At 36.8% G+C, this 22,458-nt stretch overlaps 1 protein-coding gene and 2 pseudogenes across 1 annotated transcript; 2 read left to right on the plus strand and 1 right to left on the minus strand.

The window, feature by feature from the left end:
• The first annotated feature begins 1,693 nt into the window (after positions 1-1,693).
• LOC146140923 (glutathione S-transferase B pseudogene) lies at positions 1,694-2,636 on the plus strand (annotated as a pseudogene).
• Positions 2,637-6,700: 4,064 nt separating this feature from the next.
• LOC146140924 (glutathione S-transferase B pseudogene) lies at positions 6,701-7,339 on the plus strand (annotated as a pseudogene).
• A 2,104-nt stretch (positions 7,340-9,443) lies between these two features.
• On the minus strand, positions 9,444-21,973 carry LOC146140925 (adhesion G protein-coupled receptor L3-like). The gene is made up of 14 exons (XM_083392740.1): positions 21,943-21,973; positions 21,371-21,483; positions 20,247-20,393; positions 19,782-19,855; positions 18,737-18,857; positions 17,815-18,051; positions 17,102-17,224; positions 16,463-16,600; positions 15,536-15,645; positions 14,449-14,656; positions 12,455-12,575; positions 11,769-11,929; positions 11,109-11,318; positions 9,444-10,072 (listed from the first exon to the last, which is right to left on the minus strand). The coding sequence occupies exons 1-14, from the start codon at positions 21,971-21,973 to the stop codon at positions 9,935-9,937; spliced, it is 1,932 nt and encodes a 643-aa protein (XP_083248866.1). The 3' UTR covers positions 9,444-9,934.
• Between the last annotated feature and the right edge of the window lie 485 nt (positions 21,974-22,458).

Here is a 22,458-nt window from a genome sequence, read left to right on the forward strand (position 1 = left end):
GTTTAGACCTGATTGCCCGCGGTATAACTAAAGTTTCTAAGTAAATTAAAGCGCAGGTGTGTTATAAAATATCAATCCTTTGTTTAACGAGGCAATACTGTGTTCATGAAATGTATGACGTTGTTCATCTTTTATATTTTTTTTAATATTAAGGATATAAAGCAAGTTGAAACTTAATAGAAACTTTTGTCAGGGTATCTTTTGCTTAAACGGAACAAACGTGACCCAGCAAGAAAGTTGTGTCAAACTGTTTATGAGAGTTCTAGCAACCGCCCGGGTGCATTTAAAGACGTATTTTTATAGGTTTAGCATACAACATACGGTCGGTGGCACAAAGAGTTAAACCAGTATTGACTAGCAACGCGTGCATTCTACAACGAAAGGATTTTGGTTAAACAGCAGAATAATGTTGGCTGTCCTTTCGCGCATATACTATGCACTTCATCGAATTGCCTCATTCATCGAGTTTCTTAACGCTAGTTGTGGTTTATCAGCCAAGCATATCTCGGCGTGAACGACTTCGATTCTTGAGCAAAGTTTTTTGCCGACGTTTCAAATAAAGGTTCAGTAAGCCCTGGTGGGTGCTGACAGGGTGGCATTTAATTCGCAGCAAAGTGAGGCAGGAAGTATAGTTTATCCCGTCAAGTAGGTCCTGGATGTGCTGCTCGTTTTGCGACAAGCTTTTGCGTAGCTCGTCAGCCGACAAATAGCGTTATGACATAGCGACATCAGTGTTGTAAACAACTTTTTTTGGAATGACTTACTTCCCAGTGAAGGCATTTGAAAAATAACTTAAGTCCAAGTCCAGTCTTTTGCTAAAATAACGAGTCAAGTTCCAGTTTAAGGCATTAGTCGTCTAAGTTAAATTCCAGTTACGTCATAATTGAGCAAGTCAACTTCAAGTTCAGCCATTGAGATAAAAATAATGCTCAAAACTATTAAAATTGGCAAACTCGTCCGATCATGAGCCACAACTCAAGTGATAATAACAAAACGCAATATACAGAAAGCCAATTGTTTTATGACCAAAATTTGAGATTAATATCCCAATTTTATCAACAAATATTTGATGATAAACGTCAGTTTTAAACAAGTTATTTACTATAGCCTAATGACTTCAGTTTAGGTCAAGTCATTTGTCGAAAACACTCAAGTCAAAGAATGGATTTGTTCAATTTGCAACCTTAACTTAACCTTTAATTTGGAATGTATAGATAGGTAATCGTACTACATTAAAAAATAACAATTCTAGAGTTAAACAATAACAACGTTAGCAGGTTTTGTCGGATTCCAGCTATAGGATCAAAATAATAATAATAACTTTATCGTCGGAATATTACAAAGTTCGGAATCAGGCCAAAATATCGGAACAAGACCGAAACTTGTCAGAATAAGACCAAAGAGGCCAGAATGAGATCTCTTTTACCTATAAACTTAAACTCAAGCCTCAATATTTAAACTCAATATTTGAACCATAATTAAAATTCTCGTCACCGTCCGATTCCATTTTCTACGGTTTTAAATATTATTTGGGTCATTTTGATCCTAATACGATTGATTTAGGTCTTATTCTAAAGAGTTGTTCTTAGTCAGTCGTAGATATTACTATATATATTGGTTTTCTTGTATTGTTCGTCTTTATACTCTGGTACGTAATAATTCCACTTTACATTTTGTTGCTACATAGGCCTCGTGTGTTCACATTTTAACTTACTGAAATACCGCGGTAACCTTCAAAGTAACTTCAAGGTTGCGATGTCAAAACTTGTGCTTGCCTATTGGGATTTGAGAGGCCTAGGTGAGCCGTGTCGACTTATACTTGAATGCGTTGGAGCCGACTACGAAGACAAGCGCTTTACGAGCTCCGACGAATGGAAGGAATGCAAACCGAAACTTGAAATGGATTTCCCGAACCTGCCGTATCTTCTCGATGGCGACTTAAAGCTCTCTGAGAGCTGGGCCATACTGCGATATCTGGGAAGAAAATACGATATGATGCCAGCAGTGGGACAGGAGCGATTGGGCGACATGCTCCAAGGAGTTGTTCACGATTTTCGAGTTTCGTTCTACAAGCTGTGCTACATGAATTTCGAGGCGGAAAAGGACTCCTACTTTGAAGGAATTACAGTCAAGCTGGACAACTTCGAATCCCACCTGGACAAAAACGCCTGGTTAGCCGGCGACAAGCTGACCTATGTCGACTTCGTTTTCTGCGAAATCCTCAACCAAATGATGATCGCCAAGCCGGATATGCTGAAGTCGCACAAAAAGATGGCAGAGTATGTAAATAAGTTTGAGCGTTTGGAAGGGATAAGTGCTTACCGGAGTTCACCACGATTCAAGGCCTATCCTTGCACCGGTCCGTTCGCAAATTGGCGTGGAAAACCGAAATAAGTTGTACAGTTCTTCTTGTGCGGTATCCTCAAAGAAACTAAACCTTATTGCTTATTTTCAAATTGCACTTTTGTTATAAATGTTGATTACGTAAATTTCTCTTCAAGTTTTTCAGGTTTATGGCTTCCCGATGACATTGTAATAAAGAAACCATGCAACGTTTGTTGCCCAAACTTCAAATGGAACATTTCTTCCCCGTTTTTTAACCCCGTTTTTGAATGACTGTTTTGTTTTTTATATAAATGGTGACTTTCTTAATTTTGTAACAAAATTTGAGAGACTTTTAACACGAAAATGGTTAAGTTTTATGCTATGACAACCAACTGTTATTATGCGCGTGAAATTCGGCTTACTTGTAGATTTTTTTTTTTTTTTTTTTTTTTTTTTGTAAAATTGTTCGCACTACTGCACACATCTTCCCAATTCTACTTCGTTTGTGTAACAAGTTAAAAGTGTTCACCAAGTCAAAAATCGAATGACTTTATAGATAAAATATCTCATTACTTATATTACATTTTTACCAAGATTTGTTACCGTGTGTTAAGTAGCGTTTCTGATTTATTTTATTCACAGTAACACTACCAAGACTTCAAAACTATATACAGATAAAATTGTTTAAAAGTTGTTTAGTGTTTGTACATAATGTATACCTGGATCGCTTATTGTAAAAGCCTGTCTAATAAACTTATTTTAGCTAATTAGCAAAAGCGAAACGAATTGCAAAAAAAAAATTTAAAGGTTCTTGTTTATTAGTTTGAAATATTTTTTCGTTGCATATATGCTGTTGTATATGAAAATCTACAACACCCTCTAATATACACGTAAGGTAAACCATTCCCATGCAAGCAGTTACAGCCTCGTGAAAACCCCCGACACCCCAAACGCCCCAGACGAAAAGCGTGCTAAAGGTCATCGGGAATAAAAAAAAAACGTGATGGCGCACCTAGCGAGCTCAAATTGTTTCAGTTAAACCGGTATTTTCTTTTTTAATGCTTGAGTGCTTGCATGTTTGTACTTATAAGGTTCGTATTTGCTTTATCTCTAAATAACTGTGGGATGTTTTGGCTAAGCTGGACGAGAAAATAAAAGTTAAAGATAAACGTATGGTTTACATTCTAGAAACAGTCTCTTTGACTTTATCCAATGAATCCGTATCGGCATAGTTGGAAGCCTATAGGGACCAGTAGGGAGACATGAAGATGCCCCTCAAAGCGGTGTTGTATTGCTTCACTACTTTGTTGAGTGTGTAAGGATGGTAAACTTTCTGGTTCATTTAATCACAACGGCATGGTAAAGCTTTATAGTTGTTAAATCTACAAACCGTTGAATGCATGAGAATAGGGCTCGGGCTCTGAATAGCGACTGTTGAAATGTGACCGTCAGTAGAGTGACGTCACAAAAGCGATTCATTTAAAACAGCGACATCACCATACTTTTTCTCTTGTTGAATTTTTCGCAGAGACGGGGATGCGAACAATTTTTGGATAATGTGTAAAAATGTGCCGTCATCTTGAAATACCTTTGAAAATGTGCGCACTTTTTTCAAAATGTATACTTTTTTTCTTTTGTTTTTGCCACACAGCTACAACAGTGCCCCAAGTGGTTGCTTGCACATTGTTGTGGCTAGAAAGTAATTTTACAGGTCTTGTCGCAAGCGAGACAAAGCTATGAAGTAAGTGTAAGTGTACAGCTCCTTTTATTACGTCACAATGCGCTCTGGGTGCTTTCTATTAATTATTTAATACAACAGAATATATTATTTTTATTAAAATATCTTTTGGCAAAGTTGATTATAAAAAACTGAATTTTTTGTAGGTATATTTTGAGTCGTTGTGTTTCCTAGGGGGAATGGAAAAAGGTTAAGAACCACCACTGGTCTAACGACTATAAAAGACTGCTTAATAAGTATAATTGAGATCACTTTCAGCTAAAAGTCATGGCGTTATCAACAAATAGAATGCTTGAAAAGTACAATTCAAATCCTGAACTTCACCAAAAGGTCATTTTCTTGACATTAAAACGCTACGATGCAAAAAAATGTTACAATGAACTAAGACGAGAGAACATTAACTATTCCTTTACTATTGTCAACTTTGTATTAAAAGTTAGGGTCTCTTATGGAGCAGTGTTTATTTTAAAAATAGGAAAAAAATGATTTGAGGGTATTGACGTTGGACTAAGTTTGTTCAATACGTTATCAAATTTGATTTGACAAACGGTAAATTCGGAGAGGGTTTAGTGATACCGGTACACATGTTATCTTAAAAACACGGCAAAATATGTTCTCTCAAACGTAGGGTTCCTCTCCGGGAATGTTTCGACGGGAAATTCCCTGGATTCCCCGCGAATTAACCATCCCGAATCCCGGGAAATTTCTTTTGTTAATCCCGGTTATTCGGCAACATAGCAAAACTTAACAAAAATTGTCGTTTTTTACTGATATAAAGAAAAAATATTACCAACCCTGTTAAAGTCGTTGCCTGAGCTGCTTTATTTGCGCTTACCGGTACCAGCGAAAAAAAAATTGTCGTTTTTGACTGATATAAAGAAAAAAATATTACCGACTGTGTTAAAGTTGTTGCCCGAGTTTCTTTATTTGCGCTTAACAGCGGCAAAAACTTAATTAAATTTATTCTACCAAAAAAATGCGCTTTCCTTTAAATAAAAACAAAAAAAGGTGCAGACTTTAATATGAGAAGGTCTTGTAAGATTGCAGAAGCAAGACTACAGAACATAAATGAGCTTAATTAAATCTTTGGAGCTAATATAAAATAACTTTAAGCGTCAACATGACGTAATTTTAGGTATAATTTTTTCGTGGGAATCCCGGGAATTTTCATTTTTTAATCCCGTTTCCCGGGAGTGAAAAAATCCGGGAAAAAGAAGAACCCTACTCAATGTAGTTCGTTTTGTTGGAGGTAGTTTCGCAGCAATAAGTTGGCAGAATAGGTGCGCCTATAGCACGACAACTACGAAAATGCCACTAATAAAGTTAGCATTTCAAATCGCGCACGCCAAGGTAATTTTCATAACAACAGGACGTGAGTGATTGGCATACGCTCCCGCAAACTAAATATGGGGAACGGCTATATTATTGTAATTATATTCCTCGAACGAGAGCAGAATGCTGAGATTACTTCCAATACATACAAACACCACACTCAATGAGAATTATCAAAAAATCGTGACTAGCTATACCCCGTGAATTTGACCTTTACATGACAAACCTACCACAACTATATTACATTTATCGGGTCTGAAAAAACCAGTCAGCAATGTGGTACTACACCTTTCGAATTGGCGTGACTATTTTCCAAAAAACATAACACTAAATTGGTTCTTGGACCGCTTTAAACTATGAATGTAGTCTCTGAATGAATAACTTTGGCTAATGCTTGACAGCACAATAGGTAAAAATATAAACCCGCATTGTGTTTACGATATTTACTAAACGACACTCAATAATTAAGCGTTTTTTGCAGAGATTTTACTTATAAAATAAAAAAACGGATGCCCTGTTTGCAATCTAACAGTGTTTAAAGCATAGCTTTTAGTAAACTCTTATAAGCTATCTTATATCCTAAAACATAGTTTCATGACCAACCATGGTAATGCAGTTGCAGGGCGTCGTGCATAACCATCGAGCGAATGTCAAGCGTGCAAACCGTTAAAACCGGGTTTAGCCTAAATTTACACCTTGTGCAGCTTTTATCAGTCGATCTTTAAAAATGCACGCCTAGAATGTGCTTTTTCGAAACGGTCAAGCGAACGTTTCCCAAAATTATTAGTGGGCACAGACTCAAGAGGCCAATCAGTGAACCAAATCTCTTCTCTCGTTTTTTTCTGTGTTTGCACTGTTTGTTGACCAAACCGCCCGCTGCAAATAAAACTCCTGTCGGCATAACTTGCTGAGCCAGATCGTTTGCGGTAAGGCGAAACAGGAAAGTTACATGGGCTAGACTAGAGCCTAAAGGCGTGGCCGGTGCGAAATTGTTGCTGTTTCTGAGAGCATGGTTGCAGTTGATCTCGGCAGCAGGGTAAATGCGATGCTTTATCGAAGCCTTAATTGAGATATAGATACCGATTTTTTAATGGCAGAGATTAAAAATAATTATACCGCAATGTTTTAACTCGATACAATTGTGCTTAAATTGACCAACTGATTAAATGACCGCTACTTGTGCTTCGAAACGAATTAAGTTTCAGATTTGAAATTCTAAACAATTACAAATCCTCTTTGTACTACTAGGAAACAAATTTTATTGACTTAACCTTGACCTACTGCAGTAAACACTTTAAGTTGGCGATGTCAAAACCAGTGCTTGCCTATTGGGATCTCAGAGGCTTGGGTGAGCCATGTCGTCTCATGATGGAATGCGTCGGACTTGAATATGAAGACAAACGTTTGCATCAGGAGGACCCAGAAGAATGGGAACAATTGAAGATCGAACTCGGAATGGACTTCCCGAACTTGCCCTACTTGCACATAGGCGATTTTAAGTTGTCCGAGAGCATGGCCATTTTGCGACACTTCGGCAGAAAGTATGACATGATGCCGGCAAACGCAGACCTGGGCGACATGATGGAAGGAGTGGTCAACGACTTTCGTTGGTCTTTCTACAAGCTCTGCTACGCAGACTTCGAGGCGGAAAAGGAAGCCTACTTTGAAGGGATCAAGGTCAAAATGGACCGTTTCGAGACTCACTTGAGCAAAAACGCCTGGATTGCAGACGACAAGTTGACCTACGTTGATTTTATTATGTGTGAGATGCTCAGCCAAATGATGATCGCTAAGCCCGATTTGCTCAAGTCGCACACAAAGATGGCGGAGTATTTGAGTAAGTTCGAGCTTCTGGAAAAAATAAGTGAGTACCGGAGTTCACCTCGATTCAAGGCCTATCCTTGCACCGGCTTATTTGCGGTTTGGCGCGGAATACCGAAATAAATCTACACTTGTGACGACATTCACCCTGAAAAACGCGATTTGAATAGAAAACGTTGGAGAAGAAATATAATAACTAGATGAGCTTTTTTTTTTGAATAACTGACTTGTGAGATTTAACTATACGAAATCGCTTTTTAAATGCATAATTGAGCTATTATCTTAAGAGTGTTTATAAAAACAGGTATAATCGGTTTCTGTACAAAAAGCAAAGTCAGTTTCTGTACAAAAAGCAAAGCTGAAGAGAATGCCAATAACAGTAGTTAGTTCTTTTACATTTTATTGTCCGCGGGAGATTCCTTGCTTTCTGGAGTGTTTCAGCATAATTGAGCTAACCTTATTTTGCAAGTAAGGTTATACAGTCCAAAATTTAAGTAATTAATATAACAATCAACGCTTCATCCAAGACTTGTTTCGACTGGTTAATATTGAAGTTTAAGCTCAGAAAGTGTTTAAAATATATTTGGCCATTGATTTTCATTTTAGAAGGCTGTGAAAAATGATAGAACCTGGATGTAGGCCTGGATGTAGTTTATCACTTTTGATTTATTATTCGGAAACATTCCAGTGGTAGCGTCACTTTGCTGTTACCCCGGGGCTGATTTATCAAGCATATTACAAATGCTGTGATTGTATCCTGAAGTTCCTTTCGTCTGTGCGTTGAACAATTTATGAACATTGTCACAATTTGCTAGAGCATGTGAAAAGTTGTTACTTATTTTCGACTTGTGTTCATATTCGTCACCTGTATGTACTGTTATGCAAAAGTAAAATGTATTTATGTCATCTTAAATAACTTATTGCCAAAACAAATAAACCATAAATATCAACGTGTCAAAAGTTGCTGATCAAACATTTTCGTTTGGGGACTTGCACGCAATTTTCGGGTATGACGTCACACAACGATATATGGTTTGAATGGCAAATCCTTCAACTTATGTGAAGCATACAAGGATAATATATTTGAGTACGGCTCGGTATAATGACATTTATGGTCTAACTTGAAAGAAATTGTAGTTTGTAGAGGTTTATATGCTTACGCTACACCACATGCTATATTCTGCATGACACCTTTGTGTTGAATAGATTTCACGGGCAATAAAGTGCTACTACAGAAAAAGTTAGAATAAAGCGCAAACAAAAAACATTTACAAATAGTGAAAGTTGTCAAAAATAGAGTTAGGCCAGTCAGGTTACCTTTGCGCTATTTTCCACTAACGCTTAACTTTTTAAAAGCCGTAACGAGCCGCGTGCATTTATTCTTATGAAACTTGCGTATATTTCAGCGAAGTAAAATCTAGGTCAGTGGCACAAGACGTTCAAAAAGGCTCAACTAATCACAACGAATCTTTAGCCAACATTGAGTCACAGAAAGTTAAGAAAAAAATCTCGGTTTCAGAAAGAGTCATCCCGCTTTACCAGCTAGTTTCTTAAAAGGAAAACAGTACTTGGCCTTGTAGTCAGCAACAGGCGCATGAGTTTATTTGGAAAAGGTTACCTGACTTTTTCCAAATTAGCAATTGGCCTGTGGGCGTGTCGGTCGTATATAGGCACGCGAAGCTTTTTTGCAACAACACGCTGAAAATCGGATGTTGAACGCCAAATCCGCTTAAAGATCGCTTAACGCACGCGCTGCAAAATATTTACGCCGTCCATTTAGCCAATTGGCGCCTGAATGTAAGGATGGCGATGAACGCAATTCGGCACACGTTTACTAAGTTCTGTACTTAGTTTAATCTTTCTCATTAATTTGCAACGCAAAGTCATTGGTTTTCACCATTCGAATTCAGGCAGATTCTGTTATTCGAAAGAAAATTCTGATTATAAAAAGTATATAACTAAAACCTATTATAAAATTGCATCTACTATCGATTAATTTGTTTGGATTGTGTTAGCGTCAAATTGTTTTAACCGTTGGAGTATATTCTGAATGTGCTTCGCGAATCTACTATGGGCACCACAGACAAATACTACATTATGTTAATTGAGAAAAACAAAGTGGACACCTAATATTGATACACCTGCATAACTTATAAATCAACTGACAAACATTGTGCAATATATGTATTAAAAAAAGTATAATAATAGCAATAATAAATATGCGCGAAGAAACGTGATAAAATTAGAGTAGTTCCAGTGTAAAAGTTAAAAATGCTAATAATTTAGCTTTTGGAGACAAAGTCGTGATTAACGTTATGATGTTAAAACATATTTTTAGGTTTCGTCAAATTCATTAAATTCGTCATCTTGTTATTTAGTTATGCTTCACTTGCGCTATATATAGAGTGAAACCATTACATTACGAATATTAAAAAAAAATATGATAAAAAAAATATTAAACAACACTATAACGACAAAACGAACTTACAATTTGAATAAATATAACAATTTTTTGCCATACAAAATGCGAAAATAGAAATACTCAAAGTCGGGTATGGGTCATCTGCCAAAAGTTACAATGAAAGATTAAGTAAAAACCATACGACGGTCGACTGAAAAAACATAAAACATCAATATTGGTGCTAAAATCCTTTACTACTTTTCTTTTTTGACTATGATTTGATCTTAGACGGCCTGAATGAAGACGTCACCACCTTCTTACTCGTTTTCACCCTCAACCACCTCCTGGACTCTCTGGTCGTCGTCGTTCTCCCCCTCCTTGCCGGAACCGGGGCAACACCAGATATCAGTGACGTCATTCGGCATGACGCAATAGGCGACGAAGATGTACAGGCCCTGCGCGTACACGCAAATGCCGTGTTCGGGTTAAAAATGTCAGCACAACGATTGAAAACAATGGAAACATGTAAACCTGATAAATTTGTTTTTGCTAACAGGCATAGTATACCAAAAAAAAACTCTTCCGGTATTTTATACACATACAAGTACCGGAAAAGCTTCCTTTTGGTATATAAACTGGTTGGAGTCTTAAAATTTTGAATTACAGAATTAAAACACAAGCGGAATGCGTAAACGTAGGTTAAAAATTATCTACATATATCACATTACTGTATATATATATATATATATATATATATATATATTCCGGTGCTGTATATATCAATTTGGACCCCTACCAAGTGTTGGAAATGTTGGAAGAAGCATCAGTTGTGTTGTTAAAGCAAAACGGAAGTAGGGGGGATTATTGTCGTTTACCCGTGCGAAGAGATTTATTGATTTACCCATTTAGTTTGCCATACAACATAGTTCTTGTAATTAGCTTAACAGTTTGTATGACATATAGAAAAGGGATTTCGTTTTACTATCGTCAACGGTAACTCAATAACCCAAATGTGCTGAACACATTGTTCTTCGAAGGCCACTTTTTTGTATTTTGCTGTAGTAAGCATGGTTACGGATTCGGTCAAAAAATAAACCGGAGTCCGACTTCCGAGTCCCAAGTTCGACTTTGCCGAGTTCTGAGTCCGGCCCCGACTTAATAGCCTGTACTTAACCCATTGACGTAAATCAAATAAGGTGGATATTTCAGAAATCACTCACATTTCATATAATTCAACTATTCACAATACAATATGTTATTCCAACTTTAAAATTTACACTTGCGCCCTTACTAGCTTCAAAATTTGGTACTGCGCTTGCGCACGTCGGACTCGGGACTCAGGCACTGTTGTGTAGTCTTACAGGAGTCCCAAGTCCGACTCTAGCAAAATAAACCGAATCCGTCGAGTCACGAGTCAGACTCCGCAGCCCTGGTAGTATTTGCTACACTGGTAGTATTGCTACATTGTAAGCTATCATGTGACAAAGCTACCTGGATTAGGTTGAACAATGTGAAGAGAATCGAGAGTGTTTGTACGAGAGGGGATTCGTCGGACTTCAGCATCATGTTGCAGCACAGCCAGGTAGCAGTGAACAACGCAATCAGGACGACGGCTACGAGGAAGTCTGACAGGTGACTTTTGGGCTTTTTCTCGGGTTTCGGCTTTTCAGCTTCCTCGTTGGTTTCATCGGTTTTCTCGACCTATGCAACAAAAAAGAAAAACATAAGAATGTTGCCTGTCAAGTACAAACGAAACTACCTCGTAGGTTATTTTTTTGCTGGCATTTTATGCAGTTAAAAAGTATTGCAACTGCTATGTTTTTTCCAAGAAATTTTATGTCTATAAAAATATTTGTTTTGTGGATGATTCATATATTCTCAGGTTATAAGTTAGAGGAATCCTGATTGACTTTTTGCATAATAATTATTACATTGACCATTTTCCACAAACGCATAGTGTATTTAAATAAACAGAGCTTGTTTTGCGCTTTTTCCATAATGAACAATAAACATTTTTGTATTTTGGCTATATATGCTAAACAATTACATTAAGTCACTGTTTCCCTATGCGAGGTTTGATTACATTGCCATACTCACTTTTTCACAATTATATTTTATCCATTATAGGAGATTTTAAAATGAGAACCTTACCGCGGTGGAGAAGCAAATCCTCTTGCAGGCGACAGCGAGGATCAGGAGGACATCCACCACTCCGAAGACACCGACAGGAAGCAAGAAGCCAAAGGAGAACGAATCGCCGCGAATCCAGCACATGTTTCGCGCCAAGTAGGCCGAGTTGAAGAAGATGTCGTCTTAAAACGGTGCAATGTTTTCATTATCATGATGGGCGCTTCACCGTGAAACAAACACTATTGAAATACGATTGTTTTTTGGTTAAAAATGCAAATTTAATAGGCAGGGTTTCTCAACAAAGTTTTATGGCCACATAATATAGTTTCATTTTCTAGTAACGCTCTCATTACTAAGAAGCGATAAGTCCATTTTATATACGAAATCTTAGGTATCATTTTAAACGTTTCGAATAATTTTTTATTCAGTTATTCGAAACGTTTAATATGATGCCTACTTTTGTATGGACTTCGATATTCTTGCTACGTTTTATCTATTTCAACAGTGACTGAAAGCAGATCAAAAAGATTTGATTTGTGCCGGTAAGATGCATAGTTTTGGAATATGTCCATAACTGATAACCTATATGTACTGAGGGTCCATAGATTGTTCAACGTGGCATATAGTCTGCAAAAAAAACAAAACGAGAAGCCATCTTATCTGGTTTTATCGTTCAATCAAATATTTTGCGTATCACTCGTACGTACCGGCTCTGTAGCTCTTCTTGTCTGTCACGAGAAGCCCGAAGCTTGCGACCAAAGCAACGATGAAAAGCGACAGGAAGTAGGGAAGGATGGCAATCCACCTCGAAGGAGCAGTCGAGCGATCCTATTTGAAGAGCAACAGAACATTTTTAGTTTTATTCTTATTATAGGTAATAACTATAGACACAGGTAACTAGATACATTTGCACTACAATCCTGATTGATTTCGGCAGGCCTCTCCGAAGACATTATGTCTACTGTATATAACTAGGGCTATTATTTTTAACATGGCCGAAAAAGTAAAATTATTTGAAGTCAAAGTCGGTCATGAAATGCACATTTTTTTTCGTTTACAAGATTAACACAAAACTGTAGTGCACTTTTTTAATAATCGTTTAGTTCAAAATTTTACCAAAATGTTTTTTTGAATTACATTCAACATCATTTTAACTGTATTACTGTATGTGTTTATTGGAGCAATATAAGGTTTCGGCGGAATTGACCCCGAGTAGGCAGAATTAACCAACCAGACCTGGTTTATGCCGCATTTATTCCGATCGAACTTCGATTAGGCTTTATAGGTTGTGTGTCTCTGATTGAGACAAATGTATTGTATGAATAGTTGTGTCGTTTTTCGTTCAAAAAATGTATTTTTTAGTGAAAATTCTTATTTTGTAGGTCTAATGCTTTTAGTAATACCAAATAACTTGCGATTTAAAGTGTCTTTTTAGTGAGTAAAATAATACTTTAAATTTAAACAATTATAGGGATACAAATTTTATTCCGACACCGCTACTTGATATTTTGGGCGAAAACCTGAAACGACATTAAAACACGTCATTTATGTGACAAAATAGCTATAATGATAAAATAGAAAAGTTCAAATGTAAAGTATTTATACGTCGTTCAACCGAACTTTGAAAACTTGCTTTCGACTATTAATTTACTAATTTTTTAGGAAACTCCTTTTCGAGGTATAAAATATTTTTTTAAGGAATTGCTCACTTAATAATAAACTTGTTAGTGGATTAGCATCTACTGTATTTGGCATCCAGTTTAGCCCCGTTTTATTAAATATGATAATATCTTTACTTTAAATCAGGGGTCGGCAAACTTGTTCTAGTCGCGGGCCAAAACCAAACGCAGAAAAGTCTCTGCGGGCCGCACAAAATGATAACTAAGAACTGTGTTATTGAAATGTTAGAACAACTTTGAATTAGGCGGACCTCGGATATTTTTTGCACTTAAAAGCGTGTTTATTTACATTTACAGAGTCAGTAAAGTGTTGAGCAAAGCGCAAACAAAGGCGTTTGTTTGATTTAAATTTCGACCTCACCCTTCGTCTTCCATACTATTATTAAACGTATAATAAAACTGCTTTGAGGGAACGCGAAAACTAAAAACAAAATTTATCTAGTTCAGTGTTCATTAACCGTTGTAAGTGAAGCGCACCTGGCGAGCGAAGCGAGCGCGATTTTTTTTGGTATACCGCTACTTTTTGTAAATTTCTTGCAAGTTTTCATCACATTGTCGAAAATAAAAAAATGTAAAAAATATGTTCCATATTTTTGAATCGGCTTTCCGTTTTTCGTCGAAAATTTTTTCGCAATTACATAGTTATAATAGTCAAAAAGTATGTGGAATAGAGTCATGTCTAATTTGTCAAGCTTGCTGTAGGCATTGCTCTAGGATTTGTTCCCAATGAGGAAGTCTATGATTACTGAAAAACGTTCGAGAGATTTAAGCGAACGAAAAACATTAAACTGCATCCTTAACATGACCGGCACACTGAGGGTCATGAAAAGACCTTTATTAAGTCAGCTGCGCCGTTAGGATCTTAGTCATTTATGACAAAAAATAAAACAGAAAAACAATATTGAGAATATAGTATTGGAACAGATAGCAGGTTTCTATCTCTCAAATAAAGTATATTTACTACAAGCAAGACTATAAGAAAGTCTGTTATTTAACAGCGTTGATTAATTGTTCTAGCCCACCTTTATCACGGCGTGAGCCAAGTAAACGGCGTACACCGTCAGCCAGAACCAAGAGGCGAGAAGGAAGTAATGCAGGAAGGCGGCGTAAAGTCGACAACCCATCGTCATGTGCGTTTTATCGATACCGACGATGTAGAGAATGTTTGCGACGGCGATACACAGGCAAATGTTCACCAGGAAAATGGTGCTGTGGCGCACGCGCAGTTTTCTGCACGATAAGTAAACGTATGTGGTTTTTTTTTCGAGTTTAAACTGCAGGGTTAAACTTGATTTGTTATCGAATGATTAGTATTGTTTACGCTAAGGTTGGTCCGACTAAATTTGCTAACATGCTTGTTCCAGTAGCTCAGCCACCGCAATAAATTAAACGTATCTGTGTATGTTAAATAGCATCAGTTTTACAGGAATAAAGTAAGGCCCAGGGTGTAGTACTAAAGTATTTTGTAGGAGGCGTGTTAACGGGCGGTAATTAATGTTCGTGTTACTTTACGGTGTTAATTTCATATGGTGAGGAGTGCGTTGACTCAATTCAAAAAGTTTGGGTAAAATTTTAGTTTTAGAGTACATTATGAACACGCTCCTTACAAAACCAGTAGTGAAAACAAAAATCGTAAATAAAAGCCAGCAGTAAACGAGAAGTGTATATCTTTGTTCGGACAGTCATAACTATTTGATCATACAATAAATTTTATAACTGACTAAGAATATCAAATGTAATAAAGAGTCAAAGATGCTTTGTAAGGTTTCAGGTAAAACGCTAAAACCTTGATTATACGCAAACACGGGACAATTAGACTTTTCTAATGTTTTGGTTCGCGGAGTTAAATTCATGTTGAAGCGACTTTTAGCAAGACTGACTTGGTTACTTTTATTTATTTATTACAGCAGACCCTTTGCAGACAATTCTGCAAAAATAGTGCAAATGAACAGCATATATGAATCGTAATGCTGGACACGTGCTTGTTTTTTGTCCTTGAAAAAAAATGTTTGCAGTTTACTACTCTACTAATTCGTAACCTTATATTTTCGCCATTCACCGCAAAACATCTCTTTGATTTTCACATTTCAAACACAACCATTTACTTACTTGAAACCCAAAAAGATGCATATAGTAAGAAAGGTCCCAGCTTCTAAAACAACGAGGCCAAGGTAACTTATGGGCTGAACATCAAATTTCAATGGCATATTCCTTTTTTCCTAGTGAAAAAATAAAAAAAAATGTTGTAAGCGAATAAAACATAATACATTCGCTTGAATAAGTTCCATTAATTATTATTTTTCGCGCTTCTCTAGCAATTATTTAAAACTGTTGCGGAAACGTTGCATAAAACCAATCTTAACATATCTGACTATATAAAGCTACTAGGGATGTCCGATAGTATCGGATCGGAGCCGATACCCGATACCAAGTAGTAGTATCGGTACACGTCCGATACTAGTTGGTATCGGTGACGATCCGATACCAAATTAATATAAATATTTGTTTATGATTTATGATCCAACGCAGAAGTTTGAAAGCAAAAATTTATTTCCATATCACTGATGATGGCATTAGAAATTGCCGAAACGTTTGAAAATAAAGCATGTCGCTTTTAACGTCTAATTGGGCCGTTATTTTGATCATTAAAAATTTATTAAATATAGTATATTACAAAATAAGGTTTTAAACCTCTTATAGCTAAGGCAAATTTTCACCAAATTACCTGAAAAAAACAATTACCTTTAAACGTTTATTTTTTATCTTTTTTGGTTTATTCGAACAAACCAATGACGTCATTGCTATCGGATCGGATCGCGGTAATTTTTGTCTAAAATATCGGAGATCGCTACCGATTAAAAATGTATTGGACATTACTCAGAGCTACCATAGCCGGTGACCCAAACAAATCAAACTGCGGCCCAATTTTGGGTCGCGACCCAGTGGGTTGAACATCACTGCTTTAAATCACCTCAACAAAAATATAGAAAAATAATCACATTAACAAAAGTGTTGAATATGGCTACTGATACTTACCACAATCAGTGCGTATTGTCCAAGCTTATAGAAGACGCATTCTGGCGGCTTGGTTCCCATTCGCAGCTCACCCAAGTCCGGTGACCAGTGGTTATGAGTGTCGTCCCAAATGTTGCACTGCGTCCTCGTAACAGCCTCCTGTGACAATCAAGTCAAATTAACGCGGCGTCTAAGTTAGAAAAAACGGTCGAAATCTTTACATTCAATTAATGTAAGGGACATCTGGCAATATCGGATTAAATTTAAAACGGGATGCCCGGTTTTTGATTTATGTCCGATACTGGGGCGGTACCGGTGCCGATCCAATACCAAATTAAATTGTGCGTTTTAGTTATTATTTGTCAACCAACTCAGCGTTTCAAACATTAAAAACGAAATTTAGAGATATATTCCCAACAAATACTAACATTCCTACTTCTAATGTATTTGTCATAAAAATCTTTAAAAGTTTTTATTTAATCAATTTTTTCATATTACTATCGTGATTACAATTTGGTATCGGATCGGACAAAGGAAACTTTGCCTAAACATCGAATGTAGGTATCAAAATAAAATACATAAATCATATATCGTCCTTAGTTATGGAGCATATATTTTGAGGCGTTTGTCATGGGAATGTTTGTTTTTCAGGTTACTTACCACCAGGCCAATGCCATAAAGGGGAACTGCGCCCTGAACTTCGGTCTGTTGCTTGAAAACGATGGTCAGACCGTCGGTCAGTCGTCCTTGCGATGTCAGTCCCGCCACACTTACAGATATTATCTGCAAAACAACTTAAACTGTTGTCTGATTTTTTTTGTATAACCTAGGCCTGCACAACAAACTAATGCAAACTCAATACGATGCAAAATTTTTTTTTTAATTATTACTTCGAGTGCGAACTTGTATGTTCTCAGAAAGAACATATTAAAAGTGTTAGGTGTATTTTGAATTTCTCTCATAGTTCAGGTAAAAAAAATTATTGCACTTTCACCGCTGCTTTGAATGTAAAATTTAAACAACGGTTTCGGCTTACGTCATTACGTCACTACGTCAATGACATAAGCCTTCACACTCATCACATAGAAGTAATATTTAAAAAAAAAGTTTTTTGAATGGACTCAAACATTTTTCTTGCGACGATTTTTTTGCCCAGTGGACGTGCTAACTTACCAGCGATCCTTGTTAGGTAAAATGTTGCATAGACCTGGTTTTGGACATATAGGTTTTATTCCGACGGATTTAGGACTTATTCCGATTTAAACGGTACTACGACTATTAGGTATTAGTCCTATTTAGGTCTTGTTCTGAAATGTGTTTTATTTCAAAGTTGAAGTTGTTCTTAACTCGGTCATAAGGCTGAAGTCCCTTACCAGCGATCCGCTTTGGCCAGGCAGAAAGAGGGCGTCGTTGCGATAAAGTAGGATCACGATCCGAATCGGCTTAGTCCCGGCTCCGACTTGACGCTTCGCTCGATTCTCGGTGGCGAGATTCAACAAGGATGCTGGGATGTCGACCGACGCTGTTACCTCGCCTGACGACCCCGGCTCCGTCAGTGATGACGTGGTCGTGACGTATTCGTTGTTGCTATTTTTGGCCGGCTCTTGGATCTGGAAAACGGATACGGGGCCCTGATATAATTGTTTGTTAGACATATCGTAGGGTTCCATATTTTGAAACGCAGACACGTTGACCGCGGTTGACAAGTCAAGATCACGAACCTAAAAAAACTCAGACATGACGTCAAAAAGTGGGTGATGTTAAAACGTGACGTATTTTTATATTAAAATAGTAAAAACAATGCGTGCTGCCTGAAAAATCCCTTTGTATGTAGTTTAAGTTGCACAAATATTGATTTTCGATGGTGCAATAGCGCGGCGCATGCTAGCTGATCCGATTCCAGGAAAGCGGGCCAGACATACATTTTTTTCCTTTACACACTTTTTACTATGTTTATCAAAACTGGTGTCGATTTTATATATCCGCGCTTCATTTGTATAAAACTGAGATATATGTGGCTGGGATTGCAAACTAAACATACTGCGACTATTCAAATTCTACTATTTCTGAAGCAAGGATATTTTACTTGCATTTCACTCTTGAACTTGAAATTTAAGATCTTAACAAACTCACCTCGAATCTTTTAAAGAGTTAATGTTTATTATAACAATCCTTCAAGTAGTGTGTTTTTGGCATACGCCATGTTGCCTTTTTAAAATTAGCAACTGTTTCATGTGTTGTATTGCTTTTCATTCACGCACTGCTAACATATCAAACCAATTCTACACAACTTACCAACAGTGATGTCGATTCTGTGGCAATTGTAAGTTGGTTTTGATTTTCCGGGAGTGACATCCTTTCGGCAAATCCTTGGAAGACTTGCAGAAGTTCTTGGTTTAGATTGTTGAAGCTTTCTCTGCAAACAAGTATAACTCAACGAATCCTGTCACTAAAGGCAATAAAAAATGAAAATGATACTTTTAAGCACACACCTTTAGCATCGTTTACCCTTGAAAACGAAGTAACGAAAGTACAGCATTGGCTTACGAAAACATTTTTAATATTACTTCGTATTACACTCGTTTTATTAAACTTTTCTCGATGTTCTGGTGTTTAAAGACAAAACCTATAAAATAGTATATGACTCTACAATCACTTCTAAATGTAAATCATCTTTTCGGAATCAGGGATTTTTTGTTAGCTGCACTAAAACAAACTTCATTTAGAAACAACGGTAGCAAAAAAAAAATAAAAACTACACCAAAAATTACACAATATTTATTTTTTTGTTAAAATTGGAATGAAACTTAGCATAACTTGATTCATACCAATAGTTCTCAACATTTTTTCTGAGTCGTGGCCCCTTCCACTAGCGCTAAACACTCCGTGGTCCACTTTGTTCACAAATTAAAAAAGCACAGTACATAACATCATAAGAGTGGTCTTTAAAGACATAACGCCCCTCCCCCCCAAAAAAAAAGTTTAACAGGCAACGTAGTAAAATAGGACATGCTTGCGGCCCCCTGAAGACTGCTCCGTGCCTCCCTTGAGAGCCAAAGACCACGGTTGAGAAACGCTGATTTCGATCTAACGGTTTTGCAGCACACATTCACTACAAAACGAAATTTTATAACTTTTCACTCACCTCTTATTTCGGGCAATACGCAATGACTTAATATTGGAGCTTTTATAATAGGCAGCGTGCGTCCATGTTTAACATGCTCGCTTGTACGTGTGTTACTAATGCAATTTTTACAAAGTTACGTTGTACACTTGAGAACACTGTCTTAGATTCAACGGAACGAAGTATTTAGTAATGATCATTGCGCGGTGAACTTACGAATTATCGTTTCCAAGTGCCTGGGTGGTTTTCTCTGTAACAACTAGAATGTCATGCATGGTATCAGGCGAAATCTGTGAACAACAATTTCCAGAAAATAATTAGGCATAGTATCATAACAACATCTTAGGCTGCTATATTCATATTTAAATATCATTGACTCAAAGCCCTAAATGTACTAAAATATTGCTGGACATTCGCGTACAGTTGCAAATTAGCCGTGTTAATAACATTAGAGAGGCGCGTATGTTATAGTCCATAACATAGTAATGTACTGAAAATAAGTTCTTCTGGTATTAATTAGTTTGTCCAACGTTTTGGTCTATTCAAAAAGCCTTCATCAGGAAATGACAAACACGGCTAATATTCCGTTGTTATCAACATGCCATGATTTTGTAAACCTTGTATAACACCTTATTTAACAAACAACGTTTCATATTGCTCAAGCAACACTGTTTTTGATACCTCGACTGTGAGCGGGTCGCTACCAGACAAGCCGTGGATGAAGTCGATCACTTTCTCCGCGTTCGTTGACGCTATGTTGTCCATCATGACGATCAGATGTTTGACCTTAGTCTCCAGTTCTTCGGTGCTCACGTTTTGCAGGTTGGCCTTCACAAAATGAAACCGGTGACGGTAAGTGATAAAATATTTTATAGAAATGCTTATAGAAGCTTATCGCACGGCTAAAAGTCAGGTAGATATATTAAAACATAAATTCCGTTATATTGCCATAACACCACACAAACTGCAAGGATGTGTGTTTTAGGGTTTAGTATTGAGTATTACAGGAGCTTATTTTTCGTCTTAATGTAGGATTCAGCGAAAAGAACAAGTTCATGGCTCGGTGGCCCAGTGATGCCACAATAGGCCAAAATGAAAACTCTTATAGGCACACCAACTTAAAATATAGCACAATGAAGGTAGGTTATAAGGCTATCACGCTGCCAAGCTACATAAAAAAAATACCTCGCGTCCAACTAAAAAATGCTAAAGAGCCCGCAGTTTGTCGTCCATTGGTGTATTACGATGCTACAAAAAAGCTTTTCTGAAGTTTGGTTTTACAAGCGTTTCTGACTGTTCCTTTGAAATACCACAATGTGTAATAATCTCGTTACGGGAATTAGTGGAAAAGATCAGAGCATTTCATAGAGCTTCCCATTAATTACACTTTTAGTGGACATATTTTTTTATAAATTGAGGTTTAAAATTCATCATTATTTTCTCAGTTGTAACGACATTAGTTTGAAACCATTGTTTTACACTGGTCACTAGGGCGACTTGTCAAAATTTTGACTTTACTATGCGCGATCTGGCAGAATTAAACCCAGGCCTGGTTGATTGCACACGGTTCATATCGAACTTCATGTTTGCTTCACATGGTTGTGCATCTCTGATTTTGACAAATAATTAAACAGTATTTACTGTTTCTTTTTTCGCTGGTGATTTTCTAATATACTATTTCCTATTTCGTGTAACAACAATACCGGCACGTTGTTCGAATTTATATCAATGGATTTCGATTAGGTTAGAATTTCTCGTTTTTAGGTCAGCAAATAATCGTCCTACTCATCAGGTATCATTGTTACCGTGTCTAGAATTCCATCCATGGTTGTGTTGCATTCCACAAAGTAGGGTTCCTCGAATGAGGCGCTGAGGCCGTCTGCAGCAAGAATGCACTCCGCTTTGCCCACAGGACGATCTGAAAAGCAGTGTAGTCACAAGTCAATTTAAATGACGAGTTTCAGTCTAATAATTTGTAAAATAACTTAGATCGAAATAAATTTAGAAAAAAAATAACAAGTCAAGTCCCAGTTTAAGTTGTTAGTTGCCCAAGTCAAAGCCCAGTCATAACATTATTAGGGCAGGTCAACTCCAAGTCAAATCTCCGATTTTAAAAGATAAACGTTATACACTACTAAAATTGGCAACCTCCTCGGATATGAGCATTAGGTCAACAGAAAATTATCAAAACACAACATATGTAGCTATTAAGCGTTCAAAAACAGCTTAATTTTATAGTAAATGTTAAATATACAAACTTTATTTTAACCCAAGATTTATATCAATTACTTAAGTCCAAGCATAGTCACGTCATTGTCTAAAAGACTTAAATCAAGTCAAGTAATTTAAAAACAATGACTTAAGTGGACTTACTTACTGCACTTAAGTGAAAGAGTGACCTTAATCATTACAACACCGTTAAAAAGTTATAGGCCTACACAATTGTTTAAAAATCCGCTAACCTTTGCACATTTCCACTGAAGGAACTGTAGTTCCGTGACCAACTTTCTCGAACGTAAGTTCTCCAAACGTGGTTTGTGGACACGATATCACACCTGTAACGATAAAATAACACTGTGAAAACTTGTTTATTGTAAGTTCTTGGTTCGTTTCTGCAAAACCAATGTGTATGTCCAACATTTGACATTTTTTCCGATACCCATAACTTATATTTTGGCCCAAAACTATTTTGGTACGATCAGATACCTAATGGCATCATTACAATGCTCAAAAAAGCAATACAGATGAAATTAAAATGTTCAGGGATATTGTTTTCAGGTCATTAGGCCAAAACTGACTTCAGGGCTGAAACCTTTAGTTAGTTTCAACATATAGTTAGAAATCTCATTTAATTGAAGTTGAAATAACCGATTTATGTCTAAGGCACCTAATA

This window comes from Ascidiella aspersa, chromosome 6 (assembly GCF_963924565.1).
Source record: "Ascidiella aspersa chromosome 6, kaAscAspe10.2, whole genome shotgun sequence".
NCBI classification, from domain to species: domain Eukaryota; kingdom Metazoa; phylum Chordata; class Ascidiacea; order Phlebobranchia; family Ascidiidae; genus Ascidiella; species Ascidiella aspersa.

Bases quoted from the DNA above. Each gene is read 5' to 3' on its own strand.
- LOC146140925 (XM_083392740.1), bottom strand. From the start codon at position 21,973: ATGATTAAGGTCACTCTTTCACTTAAGTGCA. The intron at 17,225-17,814 runs GTAAGGGACTTC...GTTGTTTTGCAG, and splicing joins CTGGCCAAAGCGGATCGCTG to ATAATATCTGTAAGTGTGGC. The intron at 10,073-11,108 runs GTAGCTTTGTCA...GTGTACGCGCAG, and splicing joins CATTGTTCAACCTAATCCAG to GGCCTGTACATCTTCGTCGC.